Source organism: Podospora bellae-mahoneyi, chromosome 7 (genome assembly GCF_035222275.1).
Source record: "Podospora bellae-mahoneyi strain CBS 112042 chromosome 7, whole genome shotgun sequence".
Lineage (NCBI taxonomy): Eukaryota > Fungi > Ascomycota > Sordariomycetes > Sordariales > Podosporaceae > Podospora > Podospora bellae-mahoneyi.
In genome coordinates this window covers 3,779,262-3,804,992 of record NC_085886.1, presented here as the reverse complement: position 1 = coordinate 3,804,992, position 25,731 = coordinate 3,779,262, and the positions used below count along the sequence as shown (strand labels likewise).

The 25,731-nt window shown below is 52.9% G+C and overlaps 11 protein-coding genes and 3 non-coding genes across 14 annotated transcripts; 4 read left to right on the top strand and 10 right to left on the bottom strand.

Annotated features, from left to right (window-relative positions):
• Window positions 1-3,142: 3,142 nt before the first annotated feature.
• Window positions 3,143-3,227, bottom strand: QC761_0113440. Its single transcript has one exon. It is a non-coding gene; the product is annotated as a tRNA-Ala (tRNA).
• Window positions 3,228-3,264: 37 nt separating this feature from the next.
• QC761_0113430 lies at window positions 3,265-3,348 on the bottom strand. The gene has a single exon. It is a non-coding gene; the product is annotated as a tRNA-Ala (tRNA).
• Window positions 3,349-3,433: 85 nt separating this feature from the next.
• QC761_700510 (uncharacterized protein) lies at window positions 3,434-8,114 on the bottom strand. The gene is made up of 3 exons (XM_062881637.1): window positions 6,131-8,114; window positions 3,823-6,070; window positions 3,434-3,768 (listed from the first exon to the last, which is right to left on the bottom strand). The coding sequence occupies exons 1-2, from the start codon at window positions 6,364-6,366 to the stop codon at window positions 5,029-5,031; spliced, it is 1,278 nt and encodes a 425-aa protein (XP_062728908.1). The 5' UTR covers window positions 6,367-8,114; the 3' UTR covers window positions 3,434-3,768; window positions 3,823-5,028.
• On the top strand, window positions 4,066-4,941 carry QC761_700500 (uncharacterized protein; the record flags this gene model as incomplete). Its single annotated transcript, XM_062881636.1, has 1 exon — window positions 4,066-4,941. The coding sequence occupies one exon, from the start codon at window positions 4,066-4,068 to the stop codon at window positions 4,939-4,941; it is 876 nt and encodes a 291-aa protein (XP_062728910.1).
• QC761_700520 (uncharacterized protein) lies at window positions 7,353-8,108 on the top strand (the record flags this gene model as incomplete). The annotated part of the gene is made up of 1 exon (XM_062881638.1): window positions 7,353-8,108. One exon carries the CDS (start codon window positions 7,353-7,355, stop codon window positions 8,106-8,108), a length of 756 nt encoding a protein of 251 aa, XP_062728909.1.
• Window positions 8,115-8,515: 401 nt separating the features above from the next.
• On the top strand, window positions 8,516-8,905 carry QC761_0113390 (uncharacterized protein). The gene is made up of 2 exons (XM_062873245.1): window positions 8,516-8,785; window positions 8,849-8,905. Exons 1-2 carry the CDS (start codon window positions 8,574-8,576, stop codon window positions 8,874-8,876), a joined length of 240 nt encoding a protein of 79 aa, XP_062728907.1. The 5' UTR covers window positions 8,516-8,573; the 3' UTR covers window positions 8,877-8,905.
• Window positions 8,906-9,014: 109 nt separating this feature from the next.
• QC761_700530 (uncharacterized protein) lies at window positions 9,015-11,958 on the bottom strand. The gene is made up of 4 exons (XM_062881639.1): window positions 10,560-11,958; window positions 9,601-10,494; window positions 9,257-9,539; window positions 9,015-9,192 (listed from the first exon to the last, which is right to left on the bottom strand). The coding sequence occupies exons 1-4, from the start codon at window positions 11,076-11,078 to the stop codon at window positions 9,110-9,112; spliced, it is 1,779 nt and encodes a 592-aa protein (XP_062728906.1). The 5' UTR covers window positions 11,079-11,958; the 3' UTR covers window positions 9,015-9,109.
• Window positions 11,959-12,902: 944 nt separating this feature from the next.
• On the bottom strand, window positions 12,903-13,715 carry QC761_700535 (uncharacterized protein; the record flags this gene model as incomplete). The annotated part of the gene is made up of 1 exon (XM_062881640.1): window positions 12,903-13,715. One exon carries the CDS (start codon window positions 13,713-13,715, stop codon window positions 12,903-12,905), a length of 813 nt encoding a protein of 270 aa, XP_062728905.1.
• Window positions 13,716-15,392: 1,677 nt separating this feature from the next.
• QC761_0113360 lies at window positions 15,393-15,464 on the bottom strand. Its single transcript has one exon. It is a non-coding gene; the product is annotated as a tRNA-Met (tRNA).
• A 245-nt stretch (window positions 15,465-15,709) lies between these two features.
• Window positions 15,710-18,471, bottom strand: QC761_700540 (uncharacterized protein). The gene is made up of 3 exons (XM_062881641.1): window positions 17,769-18,471; window positions 16,881-17,710; window positions 15,710-16,831 (listed from the first exon to the last, which is right to left on the bottom strand). The coding sequence occupies exons 1-3, from the start codon at window positions 17,870-17,872 to the stop codon at window positions 15,834-15,836; spliced, it is 1,932 nt and encodes a 643-aa protein (XP_062728904.1). The 5' UTR covers window positions 17,873-18,471; the 3' UTR covers window positions 15,710-15,833.
• Window positions 18,472-18,639: 168 nt separating this feature from the next.
• On the bottom strand, window positions 18,640-19,839 carry QC761_700550 (uncharacterized protein). Its single transcript, XM_062881642.1, has 2 exons — window positions 19,675-19,839; window positions 18,640-19,615 (listed from the first exon to the last, which is right to left on the bottom strand). Exons 1-2 carry the CDS (start codon window positions 19,782-19,784, stop codon window positions 18,694-18,696), a joined length of 1,032 nt encoding a protein of 343 aa, XP_062728903.1. The 5' UTR covers window positions 19,785-19,839; the 3' UTR covers window positions 18,640-18,693.
• Window positions 19,840-20,461: 622 nt separating this feature from the next.
• QC761_700555 (uncharacterized protein) lies at window positions 20,462-21,173 on the bottom strand (the record flags this gene model as incomplete). Its single annotated transcript, XM_062881643.1, has 2 exons — window positions 20,462-20,514; window positions 20,583-21,173. The coding sequence occupies one exon, from the start codon at window positions 21,171-21,173 to the stop codon at window positions 20,583-20,585; it is 591 nt and encodes a 196-aa protein (XP_062728902.1). The 3' UTR covers window positions 20,462-20,514.
• A 521-nt stretch (window positions 21,174-21,694) lies between these two features.
• On the bottom strand, window positions 21,695-22,947 carry QC761_700557 (uncharacterized protein; the record flags this gene model as incomplete). The annotated part of the gene is made up of 4 exons (XM_062881644.1): window positions 21,695-22,134; window positions 22,196-22,459; window positions 22,520-22,743; window positions 22,817-22,947. The coding sequence occupies 4 exons, from the start codon at window positions 22,945-22,947 to the stop codon at window positions 21,695-21,697; spliced, it is 1,059 nt and encodes a 352-aa protein (XP_062728901.1).
• Window positions 22,948-25,143: 2,196 nt separating this feature from the next.
• On the top strand, window positions 25,144-25,689 carry QC761_700560 (uncharacterized protein; the record flags this gene model as incomplete). The annotated part of the gene is made up of 1 exon (XM_062881645.1): window positions 25,144-25,689. The coding sequence occupies one exon, from the start codon at window positions 25,144-25,146 to the stop codon at window positions 25,687-25,689; it is 546 nt and encodes a 181-aa protein (XP_062728900.1).
• Window positions 25,690-25,731: the final 42 nt, after the last annotated feature.

Genomic DNA, 25,731 nt, shown 5'->3' with positions numbered 1-25,731 from the left:
TCCATGGCGAGACGGCTTTCACAGAGTATTCTTATGATCAGCACTTATACACGATAGACTGAGATTTAGAGGCTTTAGATAGATACTGCATCGATACAGAAGTGACCCGCGAGGGAGAGCTCTGTATCATACCACATTTTTGTCACGTCCATGTCAGCATGGGCGATTCGCGACTTTCCTTCAACATAGGCCTTTTGATTCTGTTCATTGTTAATCTATATAGTTCAGAGATACAAATCTTGGCTTAGACTTAGGAATACAACTGTTGTTTCCAATGACATCGGATACTGCTATTGATCACAATCAACCCCCATTCATCACGTTTCTCATGTTAAGTTTTGCACAGTCGGGTAGTGGCTGAAAATGTGCCATCAGCATGCATCAGATAAATTCATCGATATTTCCGAAACCCATCTCCATATTCTTCGCCCGGGAAAGCCGACTCTCTCGTACGAGGGTTTCGGAGCTGTCCATGAGGTCAGCTATTCTTGATATTTGCGGCGTCAAGAGCGCCACTCGGGAGTAGCGGGGGAACAGCCGGCGTTGGGACGGTTTGCCAAGCTATCAACATGCATCAACACCGGCGGTATCAAACACCTATCGCGTGCCAAACCCCGTCACCCTCATAATCATGGAAGATTAGCTCCAACAGCTTTTGGCCCCATGAAAGCCCCGAGGGCGATTTGTTGGTAGTACGGCGGGCGATGGAAGAAAATGGGGTGGGCCCTCCGTGGGCGACCCCCGGATCCGGACCAGATTGCTCGGCCCGGTCGTTGTTTTTCGGACCCGTCCCGCACAAGCGATCAGGTAGTACCAGACAGAGCAGTTATCTCCGGGCTGACTGACCTGCACGAATGCCGACTTTGTCCACATACCGAACCTTTTGCCCTGGGCCGTTGTGCCGGTCTCCTGGAGAGCAATATGTTCGTCAAAATACGCAGCGAACACCAAGAACACGCCACCTACACAAAAAAAAAAAAAACAGGGAGCATCTCTCGTCCTCGAAGCGCCGGCGTTGGTTCACTGGTGTGCCGTGTTAGTTGTCGATGCTGGCGATGCCACTCCCAAATTGGCAAGGCGGCCAATCAACCCCTGACCCAACATGCTGGAATGCACCGCTGTGCCCCGGACCAGCTTCCCCGACACACAACGGATTTCATTTCTCCCAGCCGAGTGGAACGGTGCTCAAAATGGTGAAGCGGTAGAGATGCGGCGAAGCCAGTTTGGCTTCCATGCTTTCATCCTTCGATGCGGTGCTCTTACCATGTTTCGAATGAAGCATTGTCTCAGCCGACTACCGGCGGGGTCAAACACACCATCAGCCACATACCCAGAGATGAGCTGCAGCTCTATCACCCGGCCATCGGGAGAGACATCACCGCCCGCTCCTGTCATCAAATGTCCAGAAAGCAAAAGGTCTGCTTGCACCAGTAAACATAGACTTTGGCGGGCGGTGTTGAACAACAAGTTCCCATCGAGTGCGAGCATCCAGCCACGCATGCCCATGACATCAGTGCCTTCAGAGAACGGCCCCCAAATCATCATCCTTCAAAATAACCACTCTCCACCTTCACTTCTTTGCTAGTCTCTATGTCGAGAGCTCATTCCGGTCCTTCGGCCGGATGCATGTAAGATTTCAGGAGCTGTACGACCGTCATGTCAAAACAATCTGGGGAAGAAGGCTGTACCTGTTCAAAAGGACTATGCAAGGCTGATACAAACGTTAGTTGCTTTATCAGCACCACTGCGGCACATCGTCGTCTCTTGTACAAAACGTGTCTCCTGCCGGGAATCCCGCAGTAGCTTAATCTCGGCCTTCTCCTTGGCCACCCCTTTGCCGCTCAACTCCACATATACAGTATCGCCGCATTTCGAGGCCTGGCATTTTCGGCTTTCAGTTGTCGGCGGCCACGGGTCTCGGTCGTGCGTGATCCCTAGCCTCCGGGCCACCTGCATGCAAACCTCACAATCAGGCCTAAACGCCACCTCGAGTAATACTGGCAGGTGATGAGGTGAAAACATTGTTCGTCCTCATCTTTCCTCTGATCTTTTTATTGCTGTCGTACGGCATTTACCGAGCCTCCTCTCGGCTCTGGCTTTGTCATCCACCTTCCTTTTGCTACCAGCAAAAAGAGTATATGTCTACGATCTACAGGTATCTTACAATGTACCAGGAAAGTTTTGGGCCGTTACTTTCTGGCCGTGGGGTCGACCTAGCTTCGGAGGACGTCCCTGTGTGGGTGCTATTGGAATCCATCTCCCTATTGAACACTGGCCTCGCCTGAGTCACAGTAAAAAGGACTGGTTTGTATTTGTCTCACTAAACCATGCAGCCCGTATATCAACAACTGATATCAATCATTCTGCAAAGCGCAAGGTTTCCGCACACCGAGTCATCCTTCATAATGGAGGACCTTTCTCATGAATTACCTTAAATCCATTACCACGCACGCAGTCTATGATGCAATGGCAACACAACAAAAATAAAACCTTTGAGTCACCGAGATCTAAAAAGCTCCCGAGGGATTCTCGGGACAATCCATCCGCATTGTGCAACGCTCCAGAAACACAAGTGCCGTTTTCCCCTTTCCCCGTGGGGGCCGACTTTTGAAAGTTTGGATGAAGGATTAAAAGAGCTGTCTAATGGCACAAGGAGAGGCGTGACTAGTCCCGGATATGATAAACGATAGCTAAGCTTTAGGCAGCCAAATAAACAATTAGACGGGGCCGTGTGCATATTTCGTTCTGTATATACATACAAGGCTGTGGGCGGACAGGTATCATGCCTTGTCTTCTATGCGACGTCACCACGGGCTCCGGACCGGATAGTAAATCTCGGATGTGATAGTTCTCAATCCTCTCTGTGGCAGATCTTGATTTGGGTGCGGAACAGTCATGCCAAATGAAACAAGCAATGCAAGGAATCACTTCGCAATCAGTTGTACCGGAAACAGAATCCATGATGTCTTTTTATGGCGAGGCTGAATTCCAACCACTGCGCCGAGCTTCGTCAATTCATTGAAGTGATTTTTACACTATACTCTCAGGGTCTCGTCGTTCTGAATCCAAGACTACATAGCATAAATGAATCAAACAAAACTACATCTTCTGACTAAGATCATCATCCATTCAAGGTTACTAAGGGCGTGTGGCTCAGTTGGTAGAGCGTTCGCTTAGCATACTCCCCTGTATGCGAAAGGTCCTGGGTTCGATTCCCAGCTCGTCCAGCATTTCTAACCTCATCAGATCTCCTGATATCTCATCGGGCGTGTGGCGCAATTGGTAGCGCGTTCGCTTTGCAACAGCATCTCATGCGAAAGGTCTTGGGTTCGATTCCCAACTCGTCCAATTGTCCATTTTTCTACCTGTTCACAGGTAGATTTGTTTTTGATATAGATATATTCTTTTTGGCTGACGCATACATTCTTATCCATGTCCGACTCTACAGTCCTAATACAGATTGTGTTTTATCTCGATGGGCTCCTTGAGACCTTTAGTCATACCAACAATGTTGACTGCCCGGCTTACACATCCCAGTCAAGAGTATCATATGTACAAACTCACAGAACCACCGAGATTTGTTGACGAAAGCTTGGTTAGTCATGAATGGAAACATGCATCCCTGATCGGACCGCATTAGTAGACACCGCATATAAACAAGCAACAAACGAACAGAAACAAGCACAAACAAGCCTCGGACGGAGGACGTCAGCTGCGGCTGGTGATAATTGGTGGTGTCGGGATTAGCCAGATTGCCTATCCCAGACTCTGTCGAGTTCGTCATTTAGGCTGCGTCCGAGGAATAATTGTCGATCAACGTACCCGCGAGCCGCAATTGGAAATACGTGCCAAGACCCATTTATACCGGGCCCTTCCGGTCCTCCTCCTCGCTTCTCCAGGGGACTAGGCTGATGATCTGAGGGGTTATGTTTGGAATAGCTTGCTGGATTGGAATATAGCTATTTGAAGGGACTCACCGCTGCCGAGATTGACTTTTTGTGACCTATCCTCCTCTCCATCAAGCTCAGATTTTTGGACCCTCCCTGTGAGAAACCATCCATCACGATGCTGTCCCAAGTAGCTCTTGTCTCCCTGTTGGCCAGCGCCAGCCTCGGCTCAGCAAGCCCAATCACCCCACGACAGGCCGCTCAGCAGGTTGTCCGCATCAACTCGATCGAGAATGTCGCCGTCCGTTCCAACGGCCTCATCCTGGCCACCAACATGAACAGTGCAACCCTCTACTCGGTCGACCCCGTAGCCAAGACATCCTCCACCGCCCTCTCCGTCTCCGGCACCAACGGGCTCTCAGGAATCGCCGAGTACCAGCCCGACCAGTTCGCCGTCATCGGCGGCGGCAAGTCCATCTACAAGGTCGACTTCTCCTCCGGCACCCCCCGCTCCACCCTCATCAAGACCATCACCGAAGCCCAGAACCTCAACGGCCTGGCCTACTTTGACAACTCGACCGTCCTCGTCGCCGACGCCGGCCGCGGTAACGTCTACAAGATCGACGTGAACACGGGCGTCTACTCCGAAGTTGCCCGCGACCCGACCATGGCCCCATCAGGCGGCATCCCCTTCGGCATCGACGGCATCCGCTACGCCAACGGGACGCTGTGGTACACTAACATCTTCCGCAACTCGTTTCACAAGATCCCCCTCGACCCCGTCACGGCCAAGAGCACGGGCGCCCAGACCACCCTCTGGACCAACCTCATGGGCGATGACCTCTGCTTCGGTCCCAACGGCAAGATTTATGTCACCACCAACAGCAGGAACTCCCTGGTCGAGGTTGACCCGACGGCTGCCAGACCCAGCCCCGTGAGCGTGGGGACCGTGACGGGCAGCACGAGCTGTGCTTTTGGGCGGACAGACAGGGACAGAAACATTGCGTATGTCGGCGGTGGACAGGGTGTTTTTGCTGTTACTATTCGGGTCTGAACGGTGGAAGCTGTTTGTTTCCTAGTATCAAAACAACACCAGACAACAATGATGTACATATAAGAGGAATAAAAGATCAAGATGCTCTCATTTCTCCTGCAAAACCTTGATGAAATCCTCCAACCCTTTAGCCAGAACCTCAGGTTGCTCCAACTGTGCAAAGTGCCCTCCTACTTCCTCCTCCCTCCAAAAGACCAGGTTAGAGTACTTCTCTATCCATGCTCTTGGGGTAGGGATGACCTCATACGGGAACCACATCATACCCACCTTTTTCGGCGCCATGACCGGGAACTGCGCGTTGCTTGATGGCGGGACCCGGCCGTTGAGGGCAAACGCCTCCCGGTAGGAGTAGAAGCTGGTATGGATCTTGCCGGTGAGCCAGTAGAGTGCCACGCTGGCAATGATTTCATTCATCAACTTTCTCGAGTACCGAGCTCCGCTGGGTAGTGTCTGGTCTTGAGTAAAGGAAAGGGGATCGGTCCAGTCGAGGTACTTTTCTCCTATCCAGGCCAGCAACGCAAGAGGGCTGGCGGACAAGGCCAATCCTAGTGTTCCTGGTCTGGAGGCGGCCATCATGGCGTAGGCAGATCCATCGTTGCGGAACCAGTCACCTCTTTCCAATCCCCTTTTGTCTTTCTCGCTCAGTGTTGTGAAGTCAAAGCTTTCTGGCGGCGGAACAGGGCTGTAGTTGATGAGCACGGCACTGCACTGCTCACATCGGTTGCCGAGAACACGTGCAATGCGTGACCCGATGTCGCCACCTTGGACTACATAGTTCTTGAGGCCAAGGGTGCCAACCATGAGCGAGTCAACGACGAAGGCGACATCCTCCATGCCGTAGTTTCTGTCATTGGGAAACTGGTCGGAAAAGCCAAAGCCAGGTAGAGAAGGCGCAATCAGGTGGAACGGTAACCGAGCAGGATCCGGGTACTTTTCTCTTAGAAGGCTGAAGAGGGGAAGAAACTCCAAGATGGAGCCAGGCCATCCGTGAAGAAAGACGACTGGCACAGCGTTGGGGTTCTGGCTGAAGATTCCGAGGAATTGAACGTTGATCTGTTCTCCTTGTTCGTTGACGGGCACTGAAGCGGTGAAGTTGGGGAAACTGTTAATCTGGGATTCGACTGCTCTCCTAAGATACTGTCAAGACAGGTGCTCGCAAGTGGGAAAAGAAAGAGGAGAGGTTGGTTACCAGCTGAATTCCTCTTCCCAAACACGCTTAGCCTCCACCAGCCATTCTCTTCTCAGCCCCAGCTTCCGGCTGCCGTCGGGGAGTGAATTCTCGTAGCATTCTCCCGGTATGGGAGATAGCTTGAGCAGAGTCTGAGTCCGATCAAGCTGTCCCTGGTCGATGTTAACCGTGTAAGGTGTTACTTCTTTGGGAAGTTGCACTGTCCCAGAGGGGGAGCCCCAGGTTGAAGACAACATTATGCAGAACAGAATGCTGATGGATTCGTTCTACCACCAGATATCTTCTCAAGCTGGAGGAAGAGCTATCAAGTTATATCCATCTGGACCTCCATGTCTTGAACGGCAGTCAACGAGATAGTGGGGCCAGCGTCACCCCGCATGCATACCCGTTGAGAAGGGCGGGGGCAACAGCCGAGCCGAGTTGATCGCCGTCATCCTGGAGCGCGAAGGGCGAGGTGTGGTGGACCTTGTGCTGGCTCTTGGAACCTTATCTGGGAAACATGGCGATGTGTGATCGATATGCAGATGCCTCATGAGTTTCGTGGTGATGTCAGTTGATGACTGCACCAGGCTGAGGTGGGTTCACTTCGGGTCACATGGCTGGTGACTGCCAACACACCACCAACAAAAGTTACTCCGTAAAGGCTGTGTTAGAGATGTGAGAGGACATGGATCAATAACCGCCGAATCGAGGACGGAAAATCGCCGAAGAGAAAGAGAGTCGGATTTGTGAGTGTTCATCCTGACAGCTCTTGGCGGGGTGGCTTGCCAAGACGGCTTCGGATCGACTGACTGGCCAATAAAATCTCTAGTAAAAAGCCACAGTGGAGCAATCGGAGGAACGTTGCGATGGACCCCGACTCTAGGTGCGCTAACGTCGCATTCTAGGCCCCTGTGAAAGACCAAACCACCACCACGGCGCAATATTTATCACCATCACCCATCATCCCGCTGCTGGTGGAGGCGCATTGTTTGCTGGCGCCACCTTTCTCGAGAAGATCTACCCCGAATCGGACAAGAAAGCCAGATATGGCGTGTCCGTCTTGCGAGTCCCGGATGCGACTTGGGGGAATAAAAGGGAGCAACTTCCTCCCTCTTGTCTTCTTCCAAGAACCTGACTGACCGAAAGATTCTCATCAGCCCTACTGACCCGAGTTGTTAAACGCCTCCACCACGACCTATATACCTTCTATTACTTATTCAACCTCTATCCTCACCCCGCAATGTCCAAGTCCATCCTCTTCCTCGGCGCAACCGGAGGCGTAGGCTTCTCTGCCCTCCAGCGCTCCCTCGCTGCCGGCCACTCCTGCACAGCCCTCTGCCGCACACCTTCCACTCTCTCCGACAAGATCCCGGCCGAAGTCGACCAGAAGTTGCTGCGGATAGAGCAGGGCAATGCTCACGACGTCGACGCTGTTCTCCGCGCCCTTCTCCCTTCACCGTCCTCGCCCCGCCAGGGCCTCCCAGATGTGATCGTCTTCTCCATCGGCGCCTACTTCAACCTGTCCAAGATGGGCATGGACGACGCTCACGTGTGCGAAAATGGCATCAAGACCGTCTTGGCCGCCTTGCAGAAGGCCAGAACAGAGCACAACCTGCAGGGCAAGCCGCGGATTGTTGCCCTCAGCTCCACAGGAGTATCCGACTTTGGGCGGGATGTGCCGTTGTTGTTTGTTCCGTTGTATCATGTCGGTCTGAAGGTTCCCCACAAGGACAAGAAGGCCATGGAAGACGCTTTGGTCGAGAGTGAGGAGGAATGGACCATTGTGAGGCCAAGTCTATTTGTTGACGGTGCCAAAGATGGTCCCAAGCGGGAGATCAGAGCCGGGAAGGAGGATCCAATCAAGGGAGTGGTGGAGAGTAAGGCAGTTGGCTATACCATCAGTCGGGAGGATGTCGGGAGGTGGATCTTTGAGAACCTGATCGAGGGAGAGAAAGCTGGAGAGTGGCTCAGGAGGATGGCTGCCATTACATACTAATATCTGACCAGTACTGAAATTTCTGTCCTGATGGACTCGTGGGGGGGGGCTTTCTTGGCTCTTGACTTTTTTGGTTGTTAACCTATAGATACCACATCTTGTTTCTGCAGCATTTCCTCTTCTCTTAATAGACTTTGTTAGCTCAACGGTGTCAGATTTGTCTCCATGTCACCAACAGCCTCCTCTTCCTCTCCACTTAGGTACCGGCCCATTCCAAACTTCCTGTGGCTTTCCGCCAACTTATAAGCTTTTCACCTTGAGCACAAAGTCTTGTCTGTCCACCACAACAAGAAATTCCCCAACACTCCACGAAATTTCACTAGACAACCGTACCAGACTCACGACGCACTACCTACTTCACCACGGTAGCTACATCAGCCGGACCGCGCCTCTCTGACCCGTTTTTTCTCCCATCGACATCAACACTGGTGACTCTACTACACCATTCCACTCAAGCAGAAAAAGATGGCTATGGATCGCCCCCTCAAGACGGTCATCGGCGTCAAGTTGGTCTTCTCGACGGCCTGGGCAGTCAACTATCTCGAAAGATCGCGCAAGTCACCAGCCCAAAAGGCTGCTCAAGGCAGCTCGGCCCAAGATCAGAAGCGGCATCGGCTCCAACAGGTTGTCCAGCAGCAAGATAAGCGTCAGAGAAACAATGCGGATGCTGGTCGCGAGTGAGTCTTAGCTTACTCTTCTTTTTAAGGATCTCAGAGTGCTAATTTGGCTTGAACTCGAAGGGGAATCTGGAAGCCCCCTCAGAGGTAGAATGGGTATTGCTTAAGAACATTGGTTTGAGGCTCAGCTCTTTGAGGCTTACTGGGTCAGTCTTCAGTCTACATGTGTCTGAACAGGATAGACAAAAGTTTCGGATTTGGGAGCAGGGCATGGGAAACAATCTACCACGGGCAAGCTTGGCATATAATACAGAAGTTGGAGTTCCCAAAGATCATTATTGGATACCTATATTTTACACTATTCTCAACCTCTTGAGTGCCTCATCAACTTTCAGCAGGCACCAAGAAGCCCTCAAAGAAGCTTCCCAGAGACTCGACATCCTCCAACCTGCAAACCTTGGCAACATCTAGTTTCGGTAATCGTCAACATCCACTCGAAGCTCCACACACGAACAGAAAGAAAGTACTCACAGTGATCAGGCCGCACGACCACAATGGCGCCCTTGGAAGCATCGACTCCATAAGCCTCATACGCATGGCCGTGTCCCGAGTTGTAGCTGTCATCATCGGCATAGATCTTGCCCAGATTCTTCATCTTCCACTTCCCGGTTACCGGTGTGAAGAAATCCGGGATGGTGTCCAATTCAACCTTCTTCCTGTCGCCCGCTGTCACCAATATCCGGTCGATCACGGCATCTGGGTCCACACCAGTCGGCGTGAAGCGCTGGACTGTTTGGGAGAGTGTTGAAGAGATCTGTTGGCGGTGACATCAGCATCAGAACTTCCATCCTCCAAGACGTTGTATCAAAACTCACCTCGTCCAACCTCGACATCGCTTCGGGCTGCGACAGATCTCCCGAGAACACCACGATATACCACTGCCCGTTCGCTGGCAGCCCCTTCACAAGCTGCATGGCCTTGGCGTCACACGACCGCACCACTTGCGCCGTGGGAAACCTCATGCCGACTGTCACCTTTGCCACCAACTCCTTGTCGTGCTCTCCAATATCGGTTATGGCAGACGCATCGTACTGCACAGCCTGGCCAGCCGTGTACCTGCCCGCCTTGGTGAACTGCTCCGCAAACATCCCCGCCGTTATGCCGTGTTCCTGGCGGTACTTGGTGTTGAAGAGCTTTGTGAATTTGCGGTCAAAGTCGATCAGCTCGGTAGCCGTCCGCTCCCGCTCAAGCACATACGTCTCGAGAATATCTGGGCGTGCAAGGCCCTGCAGGACCATCCCAAGCTTCCATCCAATGTTGTGGCCGTCCTGCAGACTGACGTTCATACCCTGACCGGCTTTGGGAGAGTGAGTGTGGCACGCATCACCTGTCAAAAACACACGGTGATCTTGGTGGAAGAAGTCGGCTCTTCTTTGACCGATGGAGTAGGCTGACCACCAGAAAGTCTCCGCAAACTCCATCTCATAGGGGTGAAACACCTTGCGGGCGTGGTCGTGCAGCTTTTCGAGGCTGACATCGCTGACTTTGGTACCTGCCGGGAGCTCGGTGTAGAAGCGGACCATGGAGTCGCCCTCTCTCGGGATGAGGAGGATGTTGCCGACTGCTGAGTTGATGACCGCCTTTTTGCGAATGTCTGGGAAGTTTGTGCGGGGGTAGATGTCCATGACACCCCAGACCGCGTCTGAGCTGTCGCCCACCATCTTGAAGCCGAGGGATTTCCTGACGATGCTGTGTGCGCCGTCACAGCCCTATTTACCCAGTCAGTACGATGTTGCTTATTCCGCACCCATGGCGTTTGAAGGGGCAGACATACAAGCACATATTTCGCCCGATACGTCTTCTGAACTCCGTCCTGAACAGCATCCACTCTGACCGGGTAAGACTCCAAATCCTTTCTATCCGCATTGTCATCCACCACCACATTCTTCACCTCGCATCGGTACTCAATCGGTGGGTTGGACCCCAACAACCCCGTCATCAACTCGTTGAGTCTCGCCTGGTTGAGGATGACGTGCGGCTGGTGGCTGATCTCGGTCTCTTTGTCGGCCTCGTACTTGGCCCTCTTGATGCCCTTCTCGGCGTCGGGGGCGGACCAAAAGGCAATCTCCAGCACGTGGTAGGCCTCCCGGAGCATCTCCTCTGCTATCCCGAACGAGTCGAAGATCTCGACTGTGCGGGTCTGCACGCCGTCTGCCTGTCCAATCTCGAGGGGACCATTGCGGCGCTCGAGGATCTTGTAGGGGATGTTGAAGCGGGCCAGCCAAACGGCCGCGCAGAGGCCTGCTGAGCCTGAGCCCACGATGAGGACGGGGACTCTTTCTTCTGGTGTCATTGCGTGTGAATGCTTGGATAAGGTAGGTACCTAGATATGATCGACAGCAGAAGGTGGGCGAATAAGACCGGTGTTGAGCTGGGGTTGGCTGTAAGTGAGAAATCTAGAAGGCCGAGCCAGGGATCGGCAAGTGCAAGAGCATAGGTAAGCCAGCGTATATAAATCTGTTGTGCGATTCCTGTCCTACACATGTACTGGCTGGCAATCATCGCGAAGTGAGTGCAGCTGTTACCCGCCACCGGACACCGGGCCAAGAGATTGCGTGCCCCCGATCGCGTCGCGAGCAAACGTCCGAGGGCAGTGACGACAGAAACACCATCTGCCGGCCGGGAAGGGGGTCCAACAAGACGGGATCATCCCGATGTTGAGGACGGATGCTCCGCCCTGGCTCCGGGGAAAAGGATGGGGCTCCACTTTTTTCGTCCGGGGAAGTGCGGGCTGTGGAGGGAGCTAGAGAGAACCAAGAAGCTTGTGTCGGCCCGGTCGCTATCTTCCCCGCATTGTTCTGGACGGCACTCGCGGGCGAGGGGGAGAAAAAATATCCCGACGTTGGCGGTGACATGTGATGGTTGTGGTAACCTCCTTCGGTGCGGCTGTTGAGTGCGCTCAAAGAACATGAGCAAATTTGTGACCGTGTGGTTATGAAGGCTGTCGTGGCACAATGCCTGCTCTCGCCTAGCAGCGCCTCTTCCAAAGTTCTGCGTCTGAATGAGCAAATTCCACCACCATGGGCTTCTGATTAGGGCTGTGAGCAAGGCTCACACAAAAGAGCTGAAGGGTTTATTGATCCCCTGTAAAACACCTATTGGCATGATCCGGATTCTTGGACCAACTTCGCGATACTGAGATGATGGAATCGACTGAGGAGAAGCCATCTGCGCGCACCATGACGACGGACTCGAAGACCAAATTGGCAGCAATTTGGAACCAACGTTGTCCCACTTTCAGTATCAAACTTACAATATTACTCCATGGCATGAACGAACACATACAAGGTAGCATGGTGTGCAGTTCTCTTGGTCGCCAGCGACGACATCCCATGTCTCATGCGGGAAGGATTCCATTTCACCGAAACCAATATGTGTGATGAGCTAGGGGTCAATATCACCGAACAGTAGTGAAACGGAAACGACTGTACCATTCGTCTGAATTTGAAGTCCCATGGGCTTACAGAGCGCCGCTCTTACGTTCTGACCGATTTTGCACCCGAAGAGGAGAAGCGCTGTGGACGGCGGGACTCTGGGTTTTCGCCAAAGATCTTGACGTTCTCTCCAATTTCAGAGTGACGGACTTGTTCCCAAATATGATTTGTGCCTGTATGGCCGTCAGGAGGACAAGGAGCTTGTATATTCTTACTCCACCTCGCCCAGGCACCTTTTCAACACACCATCTACGATGACCGACCACTTGAGGGTTTCTTTGAACACAGCCCTGACAAGACCGGGTAGCAATGAGGCAGGACTAGACGGAGAGAACAGTTCATCCACCTCGGGGCCATGATCAAGCTGTCATGTATCGCCAATTCATGCTATATACAAATGCTGCCCTATGTTCAGATGGGCTCCCCAGTCGCTCCTTCCTCAATCGCGTCGTTCCTGCCTCCATCGTGTCCTGTCCCCCTTCCTCGTCTCGATATCTGTTTTTGGTTCGCTGTCATTTCCGTTAATTTCAACTTTGGCGGAATCTTTTGCCAGATGACATACCTGGAAACCGAGGTCTTCTGTACGAGTGAATCTTTTCACACTGCTCGTCAGCTTGTGCGTGCGTGTGTGCTTCATTCGCAGATGGCGGCACTCTTCAATAGTTGGCGGAAGAAACTGTTCTCTACCACCACCAAGTGAACGTCTCGCCATCAAGAACGCGAATCTCCCTGGTGTCCACCTGATCGCGCTTTTGCTTGTTTGAACGGCCTTCTTTCAAGTAGCCAGTGTGGTAGTCCTGATCAGAGTCTGTCTCATCGTCGCTAGCGTCAAACTCATCGAGGTGTTGCTTCTCCGAATGACCTTCTTTCAAATAGCCCGAGTGATGATCTTGGTCGGAGTGGCTGTCGTCCTCGCTATCATCCTTCTTCTCCTCAGGCTCAAAGTGTTGGGATTTGTGTGAGAACCTCTTCATCCGAACGGTGGATTCTCGCCTCTTCTGCAAACGAAGATCGAGGTCGACGTCGGGGTCAAACCTCCACATTCTCCTCGTGAACTGGAGCAGTGGCCGCTTATCTTTCATATTGGCGGCGTACTTGTTGAAATCGGCGGGGGTCTTGAGGAAGACCCTCGCGCTGTCTTCGCCGGCCTCCAAGTCGAATAGGGCAGAGGCGCGCTTCTGGGCCGCAGTGTCGAAGGCGTGTGATGAGCCAAAGACGTCATCCGGGTCGTAAAAGACTGTCTTGGGCGGTGTGACGTGCTCGGCGTGCTCGACTGTGGGCTGGGCTGTGTTGTCCTGTGTGAAGGTTCTGCTACCTGTTGTGTTGGGTGATACGGTCCCCTTCCACCCAGCCGCAGGGTCTTCCCAGCCGTTTCTGATGGCCATCTCAGTTTGCTTGTCGTAAACGCAGGAAGGCTGCTGGCTGAGTTTGAGAAGCATCCCGAAGGCCCAGTGGTGCTCGAGACAAACGGTGTTTGAAGAAGCGGAAGGTCCCATCGTGATGAAGTGTAGGTAATGAAATAGGGTAGGTTTGATTGATGGTGAAGAGTAAGACGTTGATGAAAGGAAAATGCGGTGTTTGGCAATGAAGGTGAACGGCTGGATAAGCGTAGAAAGTTCCAGCTCCGGTCCCCGGATGAAGATGGTGATGAGAGAGTAGGATGGGGGAGAAGAGAAGAAGGATGAGGACGCTGCCTTTATAGAGGACTGAAGACGCCCAAACCCGCAGTTCACCTAGGGGCCCTCTTTTTGGGGGTATTCGCCTGTGCTCACCTCCCTGAACAGTTGCTCTTACCTTATCCAAAGCAGAATTTTCGGGCTCACGGGCTCTTCTCGTGACTCTCGTGGTTGCAGGCGGGCCGTAGGGGGTTGGGAGCGACTTTCTAGAGGCTTGGAATAGTCCGGATGAAAACCTAAAGCCGAACCTTCCATATTCACTTGCTCCTTTGGTTCCATCTCCGGACTCCACCGAGCGACCATTTTACGTCGAGTCCTGGCCTCATGCATCTTGTGCAATGTCTGTTCTAACTCGATGTCGCCATCTAAATCTCGGTTGGCAGGAGAAGGCTTTACAACAGAGCTGAGGATAGGTGCCTAATGGTCCTTGAAATTTTACCAAGTACATACTAACCTCTAAGTTTCTGGGCAGTTGCTCTTTCCAAGGAGTGACTTGAAAGGTGTTAAACTTATAACTGGCTCACTTTGTGACACTTTGAATTGAACATTTCCAGTGAAGTAAAAAAGTCGGCACTGGCTGGCTGGATTTTGTTCCGTGGCGGTCTAGACGCCTAGGTACTCACTCATCAACGCTCTTCTGCTTCTTTTGCTCTCATCACTCCTGTTCAATCATTAGAGTCGTGCCAACACTTGAGGCAATACCCCCCACGATCCCTCTTCTTGAATGCCAAAAATCTCCGTTTCCTTCTCGGTTCACCCTTCATCTCGAGTCTCTCTTCTCTTTCCTGTTCCAGGTCATCCAAGCCCTCAACCCAATTACCTACACTCGGTCACCGCAAGGTCGTATCTCTGATGCTCGGCATAACTGGCATAGTCGGTTGCCGTTCTAAGTGATATGCTCGCAAAGTCCTGGGTTTTGATCTCTTCATTATACTGCGAGTGGTCCGTGGGCGTGCTGCTGGTCGTCCTAACAACGCCCCATGGATTGGGATACTTGGCTTTTATCACAGAAGGAGAATTTCCTCTGCAACCCCTGCTTTGCTGGAGGTGCTTAACCGGAACCGTGGCAAATATCTATATAGTAGTGGTGTCCAAACTATCATGGTCGCCTCAGAACTTCTTATCATGCTCTTTCTCTACATCTTCCTGCACCACCTCGCTGTGTATTTCCCGACAGACCGTAACCACAGGTAGTTTCGGGTTCGAACTCGATGAAGTTGCGGCTCTGTGTGAACCTTGTCATAGGCATGGTGTTGCTGCTGCGTAGATAGATATGCACGGGCTGTCTTATACAGGAAGTACCATGTTTGAAGTCAACAGTGGAAGTCAGGAAACACGCTCAAACATCGAAAGCAAAAGCAAACCATAATATAAGAGCGCCATGGCATCCGCGAGCTGGTCCGTGTACCTAACTAGAGGTTATCGTTAGGTGTGAAATTCGGGCGAGGGAAGTGTTGAGAGGCTGTGGGAGAAAAGTGCAAAAAGCAAACGATAATTTAGCTGCGACTCGTTTCGATCGAGTGACCTCCGGGTTATGAGCCCGGCGCGCTTCCGCTGCGCCACGCAGCTTGTTAAACTGATTTGCTGAGGTGGATGGTGAAAATTTGACTCTCAAGGCAAGGAGCAAGGTTGTTGTGGGGTGGGTCAAATTGAGGACGGATGGAATCAGGTAGTGGAAGAGGCGGAAAGTAAGAATGTGACTCATGATTCCTAAGGTTTCACTGATCTCCGTGATTTCGCAGAGACTCCTCAAGCACACGTGTAATGAAGGGATGGTTGATCCTCAGCCTCGCCCCGGAAACCCATAGACCTCATCGGAGGTTTTGCTTTGCAAACAACACACACTTCCATTGCCCGTTTTGCCATCCTACCAAACACCAAACTAAACTACCTACCTCGGACAGCACAGATTCTCTCAGACCATTATCCAATCCACCGCTACTTCCCATTAACAATCTCCTGCTGAGCAAACCGCCACACATCTGCCTCCCCGACCAAAAGCGCAAGCAGATATCTCTCCCAATATCCCACTAGCGGCTCTTCAGGTAAAGCAACCTCCTGTGGCACCCTAGCCTGGCCTTCCCCCACCGCCTTCCTTTGATAAACCCACTTCCAGTGATGATCAAACTCTCCGACAGGATACATGCATCGCTCAGGATACTCGTCAGTGCCAAGCGTCAGTTCTCTCGGCCGGATTCTCCAGGCCTTGACGAATTGTTCTTCGCCGCTACTCAGCGCACTACCCCTTTCCAACTTCCACAACGGGCCTCCTTTTCTCCTCTTGTCACCCTCCTCAGCTGTTTCAGACTTGAGGAGGGAGTCGCAGGTCCAGACATCTTTGTCATCTAACCCCAACCCTCCACAGGCCAACCGGATCCTGACACAAGCGTGTATCCTCTCGCTCGTACCAAGCAAAGGCTCGCTGGTATCTTCGTTTGTGTCTTCATCAACCCGCATAAACAGGCCAGGACGCCGAACGGTCTTGCCGGCCACAGTGGTCACTACACTGGTAGGACTTCTGATCAAACCCAGGCCCCAAGGCCGAGCAAACTGCCACAACTGGGGCAAGGGGCCATCGGGGTGGTCATGCTTTCCATCACACTCGTGAGGATCTCGTTTGGGGGCTGAGAAGGGGTGTCGAAAGACGGCAGCGTGGCCCCAAGGCTTGGGGCTTCCTGGAGCCAAGCTCGCACTTCCATTGGCGGTGCCATTCCCGTTGGTGGTCCCGTTTGACGAGGAGTTCCTTCCTCCGCGAAGGAGCTTGCTCATGGATCTGGGGATGATGGACTTGGCCACTGACCCAATCGACGAAGTCTTTGATTGCGGCGAGAAAGGGAAGGGGTGAGCAGCGGAGAAGCGCAGTGATTCCAAAAACATATTGGTCATGCGTGGGTGATTGAACTCCAGTCCCAATGTCGAGAGTTGATCACACATCCCTGTATTTAATATCAGCACAGCCCACGCCAAAGAGGAGGCAGAACTTACAGGCCAGTGTGATGTCTGATATCTGTTGGTCCCACCAACCACCACCGACATTCCCATGGTTACCAGGAAACCATACCTGCTTCAGGTTTGTTGTACTTCCAGGTACCCTCTCCCAGAGGGCAGGCCTGAAAGCATATCTCGGCTCATCAAGAGCCAAAGCCTGAAAGGCGTTCTCGACCTTGGCCGAGATTTGCGTGTTGGTGAACCTCCATTGATCAGCGCTTCCTCGAACACCGATCACTGGAGCAGGCGGGATCCCAAGTGTTCCCACCGTGTCCCAAACCGCAAGAGCCTTGATTTTGATCTCCTCGCCAATCTCTCCAGCTCCAGCATGGAACGTATCCCGCGTGAGCTTCTTCTCCCTCAAACCCCGCTTGTACGTCTCCTTCCTCCTCTCCTCCCACTCAATCTTCTTCTGCCCATGCTGTCCCTTGTACTCCTCCAGCCCGTCAATCAGAAAGTCGTCCGTGTCTCTGGACGACGAGCCCATGTTTTCGTAATCATCAAAGATGGCAAAAAATTTGTCCAGCCCTTCCGGCGTCAACAGTCCCACGCTCGCGACCATATCAGCGACGCTACGGGCAGTAAACGCTCCTCTGCTGAAGCCAATCAGTATGATGTCGTCCCCGTCGACGTAGTTGGTGCACAAGAAGTTGTACACCTCTCGGATGTCTGCGTCCAGCCCCATGCCGAACGCTCCGCCGGTGAACTGGTCCAGGCCGTTAGCTGTACCTACACCGGCGAAGTAGTTGATGATCTGGGGCCTGCCATCACTGCAGGTGCGGCAGAGAACACGCGAGATGCGGGTCACATTTGAGGGCGGTTCGTGCCTTTACGTCGTTAGTGTCCCAGTATTATCATGACGAATCGAACCTCGACGTGGCATACCCTTTTTTTCCCAGCGAGTTCATCCATGTTCCATCACAGCAGACAATCAGTCTCTTCGGCGTCCCCCGGCGATGGGGGTGAGCAGGATCAAGCGGTGAGGCCATGGAGAGCAGGTATGGTCATTCTTGTAGAGGCCCTGCCAGGAACCGAGGGTCAAAGAGGAGAAGAATGGCTTTTATCCTCACCCAAAGCCCGTGATACAATGTCTCACAGCCACTCTCACAAATCAAGTCCTCAGACCGGGTCTCGGGTGTGCAGAGTCGATCGTGAGAACCACGAATGAGACGTACAGCTTTGCCGAGTTTTGTTTCCCCCAAACCAAGACCATTCGGGCATCCCAAAAAGTAGCTGACCGCCCCCCGACAAACCACCAGAGGAAGAAGGAGCTGCAGTTAATGGCTGGCTGACACTGTGGGCTAGATGTCGGGGATCTACAGTGCATGAGGGTGTCCCCATGTCAACAAATCAGAGCCTCTACTAAAACCCCTGCTTGTCTCCAGGCGGCCAACCTCAGCGCTTGGCCAGCAGCGCCATCCGCTGGAGGCTGGGCCACCTGCAGTCGGGTGAACCCCGAACGAGACAATGGGAGAACTTGTCGTGATCGAGTGGTAGCCGCCATGTCCGCCTTGATTTCCCTCTTTGTGCTGTGTGTGTGTGTCGCCAGCAAGCTGAGTGAAGCGAACAGAGCAAGTCGTCGGGTGTCATGTTGATCGAGACGGGCGCACAGTGCACCCTGCAGCGACCCGCCCGCTACATGAAGAATTGGTAGCGCCTCGGTTGGGCGATCCGTGCCGCTTTCCAGGAATCGGCTTGGCGCTCAGTCAACCAGCCCCCTTACATGCACGCAACCTGATAGGTACCCCAGATTACACTTCAGCTGGCGTGGAATCATCAACGATTAATTACTACCTCAGTCTCATGATGCCTACGACAGAGGAGGCGTGTCATTAAACTCATCCAACAACCCAGGCGGCACCCGTATCCCCGCAAACCCAAAGTCGTTCAACCAACCCCGTATCTCCCTCTCCTCGTCTTCACTCACCTCCACCCGCACCGCGCCGACGTTCTCCTCCAAGTACTTGATATTCTTCGTCCCCGGAATGGGAAAGATATCCTCCCCCTGCGCCATCAACCAAGCCACAGTCAACTGACCAGGCGTGCAACCCTTCTTGTCCGCCATGATCCTGAACTTTTCCACCAGCGCCAGATTCTTGGGGAAGTTCTCCTTGCTGAACCGGGGAAACAGCCGTCTCAAGTCCCCAGGCTCAAAGTCATCCGGCGACTTGATCTGACCCGTCATGATGCCCCTTCCCAGCGGGGAGTACGCAAAAACGGCGATGCCCAAGTCCCGGCAGGTCTGAAGCAAGTAATTGGTCTCGGGCCCTTCAATGTCGAGTGACCAAGGGCTGTATTCCACCTGGTAGGCATCAACATGGTCGATGGCAGCAGCCCGGCGAACTGTATCCGCCGACGCAGCCGAAATCCCAATGTGCCGGATCTTGCCCTCGGCTTTCAGCTTGACCAGCTCGGCCATGGTGTGCTCGATGGGCGTCTTGCCGTCTACGCGGTGGATGTAGTAGAGGTCGATGTACGATGTCCCGAGCCGCCGGAGGCTCTTTTCGCACTGCTGGCGGCAGTAGGCCGGGGAACTGTTGATGGTCAGGCCGTTGGGGCCGTACTGGAGGGCAAATTTAGTGGCGAGGAAGATGTCGGCGCGGCGTTCGGGGTGGAGGGCGAACCACTTCCCCAGCAGGTCTTCGCTATCGGCGTACATGTCGGCCGAGTCCCAGTTGGTGTAGCCTAGTTCCCAGGCTCGGTCGAGCACTTTGAGGCGGTCTTCATCCGACCTGTGAGGGAGTTAGTCTCATTCAACATCGTCATGATGAGACTGGAGTGCTTCACTCACCCGACAGAGCCGTATCCAGTGCTCAGTCCCATCAACCCGAAACCGATGGCTGGGATTTCAGGGCCGTTTTTGCCCAGCCTGCGGGTGGGAAGCTTGGCTGGAGGTGCCATTGGATGGTGCTATCACAGACGGTGTTGCCGGCGGGTACGTGGAATATGAGTTTGACACAGAGGGATTGACAATATGGGCTAGGCATGCACCGTGTGATGTCAGCAGCATTTACTTATTTATACAAAATCCCTGGACGGGAATTCCCCGCATCCTTGGAGTGGTCACGCCAAGCGCCACCAGGTGGTGTCCGTCCCGGCATCTAAATAAAGATGCTGTCGGCTCCCAATACCCGGTTTCAGGGTCTTATCCGGGGACCTGCCATGCTACGGGTTGAAGTCTAGTACCGTATGCGGCAGCCAAGTTCCAGGTAATAATAGCATTGCAAGCCATGTTTCACCATGTCAACTTGGCGTTTTGCTCTGATCACAAAGTTAATAACTTATAGATAACAATAGAGATAATGTGGTGAACAGACAGGCAACGAACTGAAAACCGCAGTCGAGCGTTCTTGAACCTTAAACAAAAGGCTACCTACCTACTAAGAGGCGGAGGCGATTTTAGGGTCAAATCGGCAATATGGGGAAGGAGAATGAGTTGTGCTTGTGAGTTCGCACATCACCGCAAAAAGTGTCACGAGCAAGAAGACCGGTCTAAGTACATGGGTGATGCATCACATGGTCAAAATACTTGATCAATATGAGGGTATTCAGAATTGGAAGAAAACGTTTAGTACAGTATCAATTATCCTTCAGCAAAATTCCCAGATGGTGAGGTGAAGTCGATAGGTACCTCCCTCCTACCCAGATATTATCTATTGTGCAAAGGAAAAAGGAACTGTAACTCACTTATCTCAGGTACTATGACCACCAGTCAGAGTCTGAGAACTCGAAGTCGGAAGAGCCAGAAGAATCGGAGTCTAAAGCATCGGAGCCAGAGTCAGTGTCCTCACGTTCAACACGAGGCACTTCATTCCTCAAGTAACGAGACATAGCCACTCTGGCCAAGTCCATGTACTCATCATCCATGGTCTCGAAAATTGCATCAGGACCCGTTGAAAAGTTAACCTGGACCTCGTCGTCCCTATTCCTCCCGTTTTGGCGCTCACGCCATTCTTGAAAAATGTCCTCCTCGTTCACAGACCGGAAATTAGGGTGGTTCCAGCCGCGCTCGCTGGCGAATTTCATGAGCTTCTCCCGCAAGTTGGTAGACCAGTTATCCCGATCCGTTGACTGCCGGAAAGGCATGGCCTGCATGCCCCGCTGGAAATCAGGGTAGTGAATGGTGGCCCTGACATAGGCCTGGGCGCTCCTTACCAGGTCGAGGCCCCAATCCGTGGCATCTTCAAGAGGGCAAATAAATGGCCCATCTGACATGTCACTTCCTGTTCGTATATCTGGAAAAACAATGCCCAAGTTAACAGAACAAAGCAACCGAGCCCTTTGATTCATAGTTAGTCAAGTGCCAGGACAAAGGATTCCGACAATGTATTGTCCCCCCTCGAGTAAAGGGGACCAGATCAGGCACAGGAACAAAGCAGTGTATCTTGCAGACAATGCCCCTGTTGAGATATCACTACGTACCTAGTCTCCTAACCCCAGAAAAAAAAATCGTCCTCAGCCAAGGAAAGGGGGCAAAAAGGGGGGTGGAACAGAGACCAGTGAAACAGGTTTGGAGACTGATATAACAACCGCCAAACGATATCTGAATGGCGTCTTTCCCTTGACACCTTCCGTAAACGTGTGCCGTGAGAGATACCAGAAACGAAAGCTTCAAGAAAACAATGAAAGGTATAGGTAAATGGTAAAGTGTGGTGCTGTGAATTCGTACACGGGTATAGAAAGCCAAATAGTCCTCCAGACCAAAACAGGAAATTGCAAAAGAAAAGCAGAACGGGTTAGAAGGAAGACCAATCAGCCACTGGTGAGACGAAAAGTGGAAAGCCGGGCCTTGGGTGTGGCCCTGTCTTGCTTCAACTGGGCCAGGTAAAGTTGTCATCGTACCATCCACCATAGTTGATGGAATCATGCTCGTCGTAGGACACCGGTGTATTGTTGTGGTCCTGGGAGAAGCCATAGTGAAGAGCCGCTGTCTCATCCCGTGCTACGAAGTTTGTGTTTATTCCCTCGGTAGGAGAGGGTCCTGTGAAAGTGACTTCGCTGTTTATGAGTGTATTATGAAACGAAGCGGGGTTCCACAAGAACTCTGGAGCCTGACCGAACGGCAGGGCTGGATCTACTAGGCTGTCGTTGGAAGGTCTTTCGGCGGGCTGATAAAATTCCAACTGTTGACCATATGGAAATGACTGGGTGGTTGAAGCCTGGACAACATCGTGTCCTGATTCCAGGCCCATGGAAAGTGACGGGAAGTGATAATCACCATCAAGCCGAGAATGATCCGCGTCCTCCAGCCCTAAAAGCGAATGTCAGTACAGCCTCTAAAGCCGGTCAAAGCTTCATTGTGAAATACTCACAAGCGTAAACTTGATGTGTCGGAGACGCCGTACCCGCAAGAGACTGGGATGAAGACACGGGCACATCCCATGATATATCTGGATATTCACGACGTGGCACTTGGAGCGGGTCTGTGTTTGGTGAGCCCACGAAGCAGTCGAAAGATGTCACATCCGCATCGCTTATCACTGGGCTCAGATGTGGAGCGTTGCCATGTGTTGGGGTGGTGATTTCAGTACGATCTTCAGGCTCCGGGGTTGAAAAAGTGATGCCTCTGAGAGCAGCTAATTATGCTCTGATCAGACGATGTGAAAGCAATGGGGTGAGAGAGGAGCGCGCTGTACCTTGCACATCACCACCAAAGTCTTCATCATCCAATACTACACCATGACGAGTTGCAAAACGTCGAAGCTTTGAGTCCAGGACCGGCTTGCCGCGCAAATAGAACTGTGTTATTTTGCCCTGTCTGCGCCGATGTTCCTTGATCCGTAGCATCGTCAACATCTCGTCTCCGTTGATGTTTTTGAACAATCCCCAAGCCTTGATTCGCTTTTTGTACATTTTCTTACTAAGCTGTATCAGAATTCGAACAATCTAGTGGCTACAAGTCTGATATGTAGCGAGAGAAGGGGCATAGTTACGTGGCTTCCACACCATAATCTTCCCTCATGATCTTCATGACCTCGGGGAGCGACATGTCCTGAACCATATACAAATCCTCGAAGATCTTCCGATGGGCCTCCCAATCAATCGGATGACCAGAAGGAGGCATCTTGCCTAAGTGACTGGCAGTATCAATGATGTGACAGCAAAAGGTATTCGAACAAGAAAGGCATGGCGAGGTAGATGGTGAGATGCCATGGCGACGTGGGAGCGTGAAGACGTTTATATAACGGCCATCGACGGGTCTGCTAACCGGATGCCAACTCGAGCAAATCAGTGTCCCGTCCAATGTTGCTGTCCGGAAAGCCGCGAGAGCTCACACCAGCTGGAGGGAGACTTCCAGGCAAAGCCCGAAAAACGTGATGTATCATGGGCTGAGTCTCGTGCGAAGTCCACCGCAGCAAGCCAATCGGGGAAGACGGGATCGAGAAGATGTGCGTGAGATGGAATACTGAAATGCCCCGTTCAGGCATGGCCGCAGACAACGACAGCAAAAGAAGTAGGAGCCGAAAGTCACAGGGTATGCATTTGGTGCAAGTGACGGATGGCTTTGGTCCCTTTGATGTGTAACCAAGGCCATGGGGCGGACGCCGGGGAAGTAGACATCAAGATCCGGACCCGACGAACGCTTCACCGCCACGATTAGAGATTTGACCCCAGATTGAGGGTTGAACAAGACATGTCTGGCGTGTTACACGAATGCGGGGAGGGGAATGGCAACTTCCCCGGCCTCGTAAAGGGGGGTGAGACAGTCCCGGTGAGCGCCACGGCGTGGTTCCGCCATCTTGTAACGACGGGAACAGACGTTATGTTAGGTATAGAGAACAATAGGCTGTTCCCTTATCCGACATGTCATATCTCGTATGCCAAGGACTCCCAGCCTTGGGACGGATCGAGAGGTCCAAGGCGAGATCAGCGCTATCTCGAAGCTATGTTCCCTCGACCAGAGAGCCGGTACAAGCATCCCTGCTGTGTGTCCCGGTAACCTGGGGTGCCCGGGGCGGTAGAATCGTGGTAATAGAGGAGGGGCTCCTGCGGGACACAGCCAGAGGGGATCGAGTCCGGTTGGCTGTAGCGTCCCTGGCCACCCTACGGCAAACAACAGAACATTTCGGATGCGGGCCGCCATCTTCCTGGATACAATCGGGATGACGCACTCTGACAGCTCAGCCTGTTATCTCCTCGGACTTCCCAAAGAAAGCTGATAGATTGGGCATGCGTAAGCACAAAGGTTCCTTCTTGTACAGGCAGAGAGCAAGGTTGACGGGAGTCATTATGGTGGACAGCGACGAGGCTGATGCAGCCTCTCATGAATCTGGACTAGTGGTGGATGTGATCAGCAGTACAAAAGGGACCACGGGTGCCCGGGAGAACTCATCAGCCGGGCTAGACAGAAAACCACGCATCCGGGCTTCATAGGTATGTTGAGCGAGAGGGATATGAGATACAGCCACTGGACAGTTCTCAAGAGCCGCCAACCACCGGGCTGGGCTCCGACGGTGAACCTGAAAATTCGAGACATCTGTACAGGACAGCGTGCATTGAGTCGAGTCGGAAGCCGTTCCGGAATGTGTGGTGGGTGAATTGGTGCACCATGAGGTTGTGATGCCCGAGAGGCTGTTGGTGACAACAGCAAGGCGAGATATGTTTGCCGGGCAATTTGAGGTGTCCACGAGGTACTATTTCGCGCAGATAGGTACCGGTCGTTGGTTCAATCAGATGAGAAGGCGGTATCAGTGACATTGATATGCCATATCTTCCCTCTAGAAGGTGGAAGACGGGAGATGGAAGATGGAAGTCTAGATGATGGAGGTGTCGTTCAGGGCCGTGGTGGGGCAGAATGTCAGTAAGTCATTGCCCCACCATGACCTGGCGCCCAAACCAAATATGGAAAGCAGCGAGGGCGCGCCGTTGAAGTTCGATGGCGACCGCGCCCGTCTCCCACGGCCTTTCACCTTTAGCTTCAACTGCCGATCACAGTCGCTCTCCAACCGTTGCAGCGCTCCCTTGCCGATTGTCGCAACACCATCCTGTCTGTTCTATCTCCCAGGCAGCAGCAAGTAACAGCAGCACAAGGCTCCCCAGGTACTCTGCGTCTGCAGCGCAACCACCACACCATCTCACCGACCGTCTGCGCAACCTCAACCCTAGAAGCGTGCGCCGTTACAAGTCCGCGGCCACGACTTGCCCAATATTTCCTTCCGTGCGCCTACCAACACCTCCTCTGCCGTCATACTTCCCAACCTCCCCTCCATCCAGCCGGAACTGCACCTCCCTCTCCCCCGGAAAGACAGAAAAAAAAAATATGCCCCCGAAAATCACGGCCAAAAACCTGCAGTACAACACCACCCTCCCCCCGTTCCTCGCCCGTCTCCGAGGCGAGGCAACTTCCTCCTCCGAGTTTGATGGTGGTGGTCCAGACCCCATCCTTGCGGCCCGAAGGCGACCAACCAAGAAACGGTCCGGCAGCGCCGAGGCAGAAGACGCCCCTACGATAGTGGATGAGCACGGCAACACAGTGCAGGATGTCACTGTTGGGGTAGACGGCAGCGTAAAGGCGACTGCGTCCGCGCCGGTAGAAGAAGAGAAGGGTGGCCATGACGATAGCAAACCAGCTGCGGAGGACCAGGCACAACCAAAGGCGGCTAGCATTGGCGCTGCTGGGAAGAAGAGAAGAGTAGGAAAGGTCGTTGGCGCGGATGCCGACGAGGAGGAGGATCAAAAGAAGGACGCTGCTCCCACAACCAACACCAAAGCCGAGGACAAGGAGGGTACAGCATCGGCGCCAAAAGCCAAGCCCAAGAGGAAGGCAAAGAAGATTAAGCTTAGTTTCGGTGACGATGAGGGCTGAAGCAGGCCAGAATTGTAGAGAAAGATCACATAGCCCTCTCTG

What these genes read in the sequence shown, in the direction of transcription:
- QC761_700540 (XM_062881641.1), bottom strand. Translation starts at nt 17,872, where the DNA reads ATGGCCTCACCGCTTGATCCTGCTCACCCCCATCGCCGGGGGACGCCG. An exon ending in AACTCGCTGGGAAAAAAAGG is followed by an intron (nt 17,711 to 17,768) that starts GTATGCCACGTC and finishes AACGACGTAAAG; the next exon opens with GCACGAACCGCCCTCAAATG. An exon ending in ATCAGACATCACACTGGCCT is followed by an intron (nt 16,832 to 16,880) that starts GTAAGTTCTGCC and finishes TATTAAATACAG; the next exon opens with GGATGTGTGATCAACTCTCG.
- QC761_700530 (XM_062881639.1), bottom strand. Translation starts at nt 11,078, where the DNA reads ATGACACCAGAAGAAAGAGTCCCCGTCCTCATCGTGGGCTCAGGCTCA. An exon ending in ATCGGGCGAAATATGTGCTT is followed by an intron (nt 10,495 to 10,559) that starts GTATGTCTGCCC and finishes CTGGGTAAATAG; the next exon opens with GGCTGTGACGGCGCACACAG. An exon ending in GGTCGTGCGGCCTGATCACT is followed by an intron (nt 9,193 to 9,256) that starts GTGAGTACTTTC and finishes TACCGAAACTAG; the next exon opens with ATGTTGCCAAGGTTTGCAGG.
- QC761_700510 (XM_062881637.1), bottom strand. Translation starts at nt 6,366, where the DNA reads ATGTTGTCTTCAACCTGGGGCTCCCCCTCTGGGACAGTGCAACTTCCC. An exon ending in TGGGAAGAGGAATTCAGCTG is followed by an intron (nt 6,071 to 6,130) that starts GTAACCAACCTC and finishes ACAGTATCTTAG; the next exon opens with GAGAGCAGTCGAATCCCAGA.
- QC761_700550 (XM_062881642.1), bottom strand. Translation starts at nt 19,784, where the DNA reads ATGGCACCTCCAGCCAAGCTTCCCACCCGCAGGCTGGGCAAAAACGGC. An exon ending in ACTGGATACGGCTCTGTCGG is followed by an intron (nt 19,616 to 19,674) that starts GTGAGTGAAGCA and finishes ACTCCCTCACAG; the next exon opens with GTCGGATGAAGACCGCCTCA.
- QC761_0113390 (XM_062873245.1), top strand. Translation starts at nt 8,574, where the DNA reads ATGGCTATGGATCGCCCCCTCAAGACGGTCATCGGCGTCAAGTTGGTC. An exon ending in AATGCGGATGCTGGTCGCGA is followed by an intron (nt 8,786 to 8,848) that starts GTGAGTCTTAGC and finishes TTGAACTCGAAG; the next exon opens with GGGAATCTGGAAGCCCCCTC.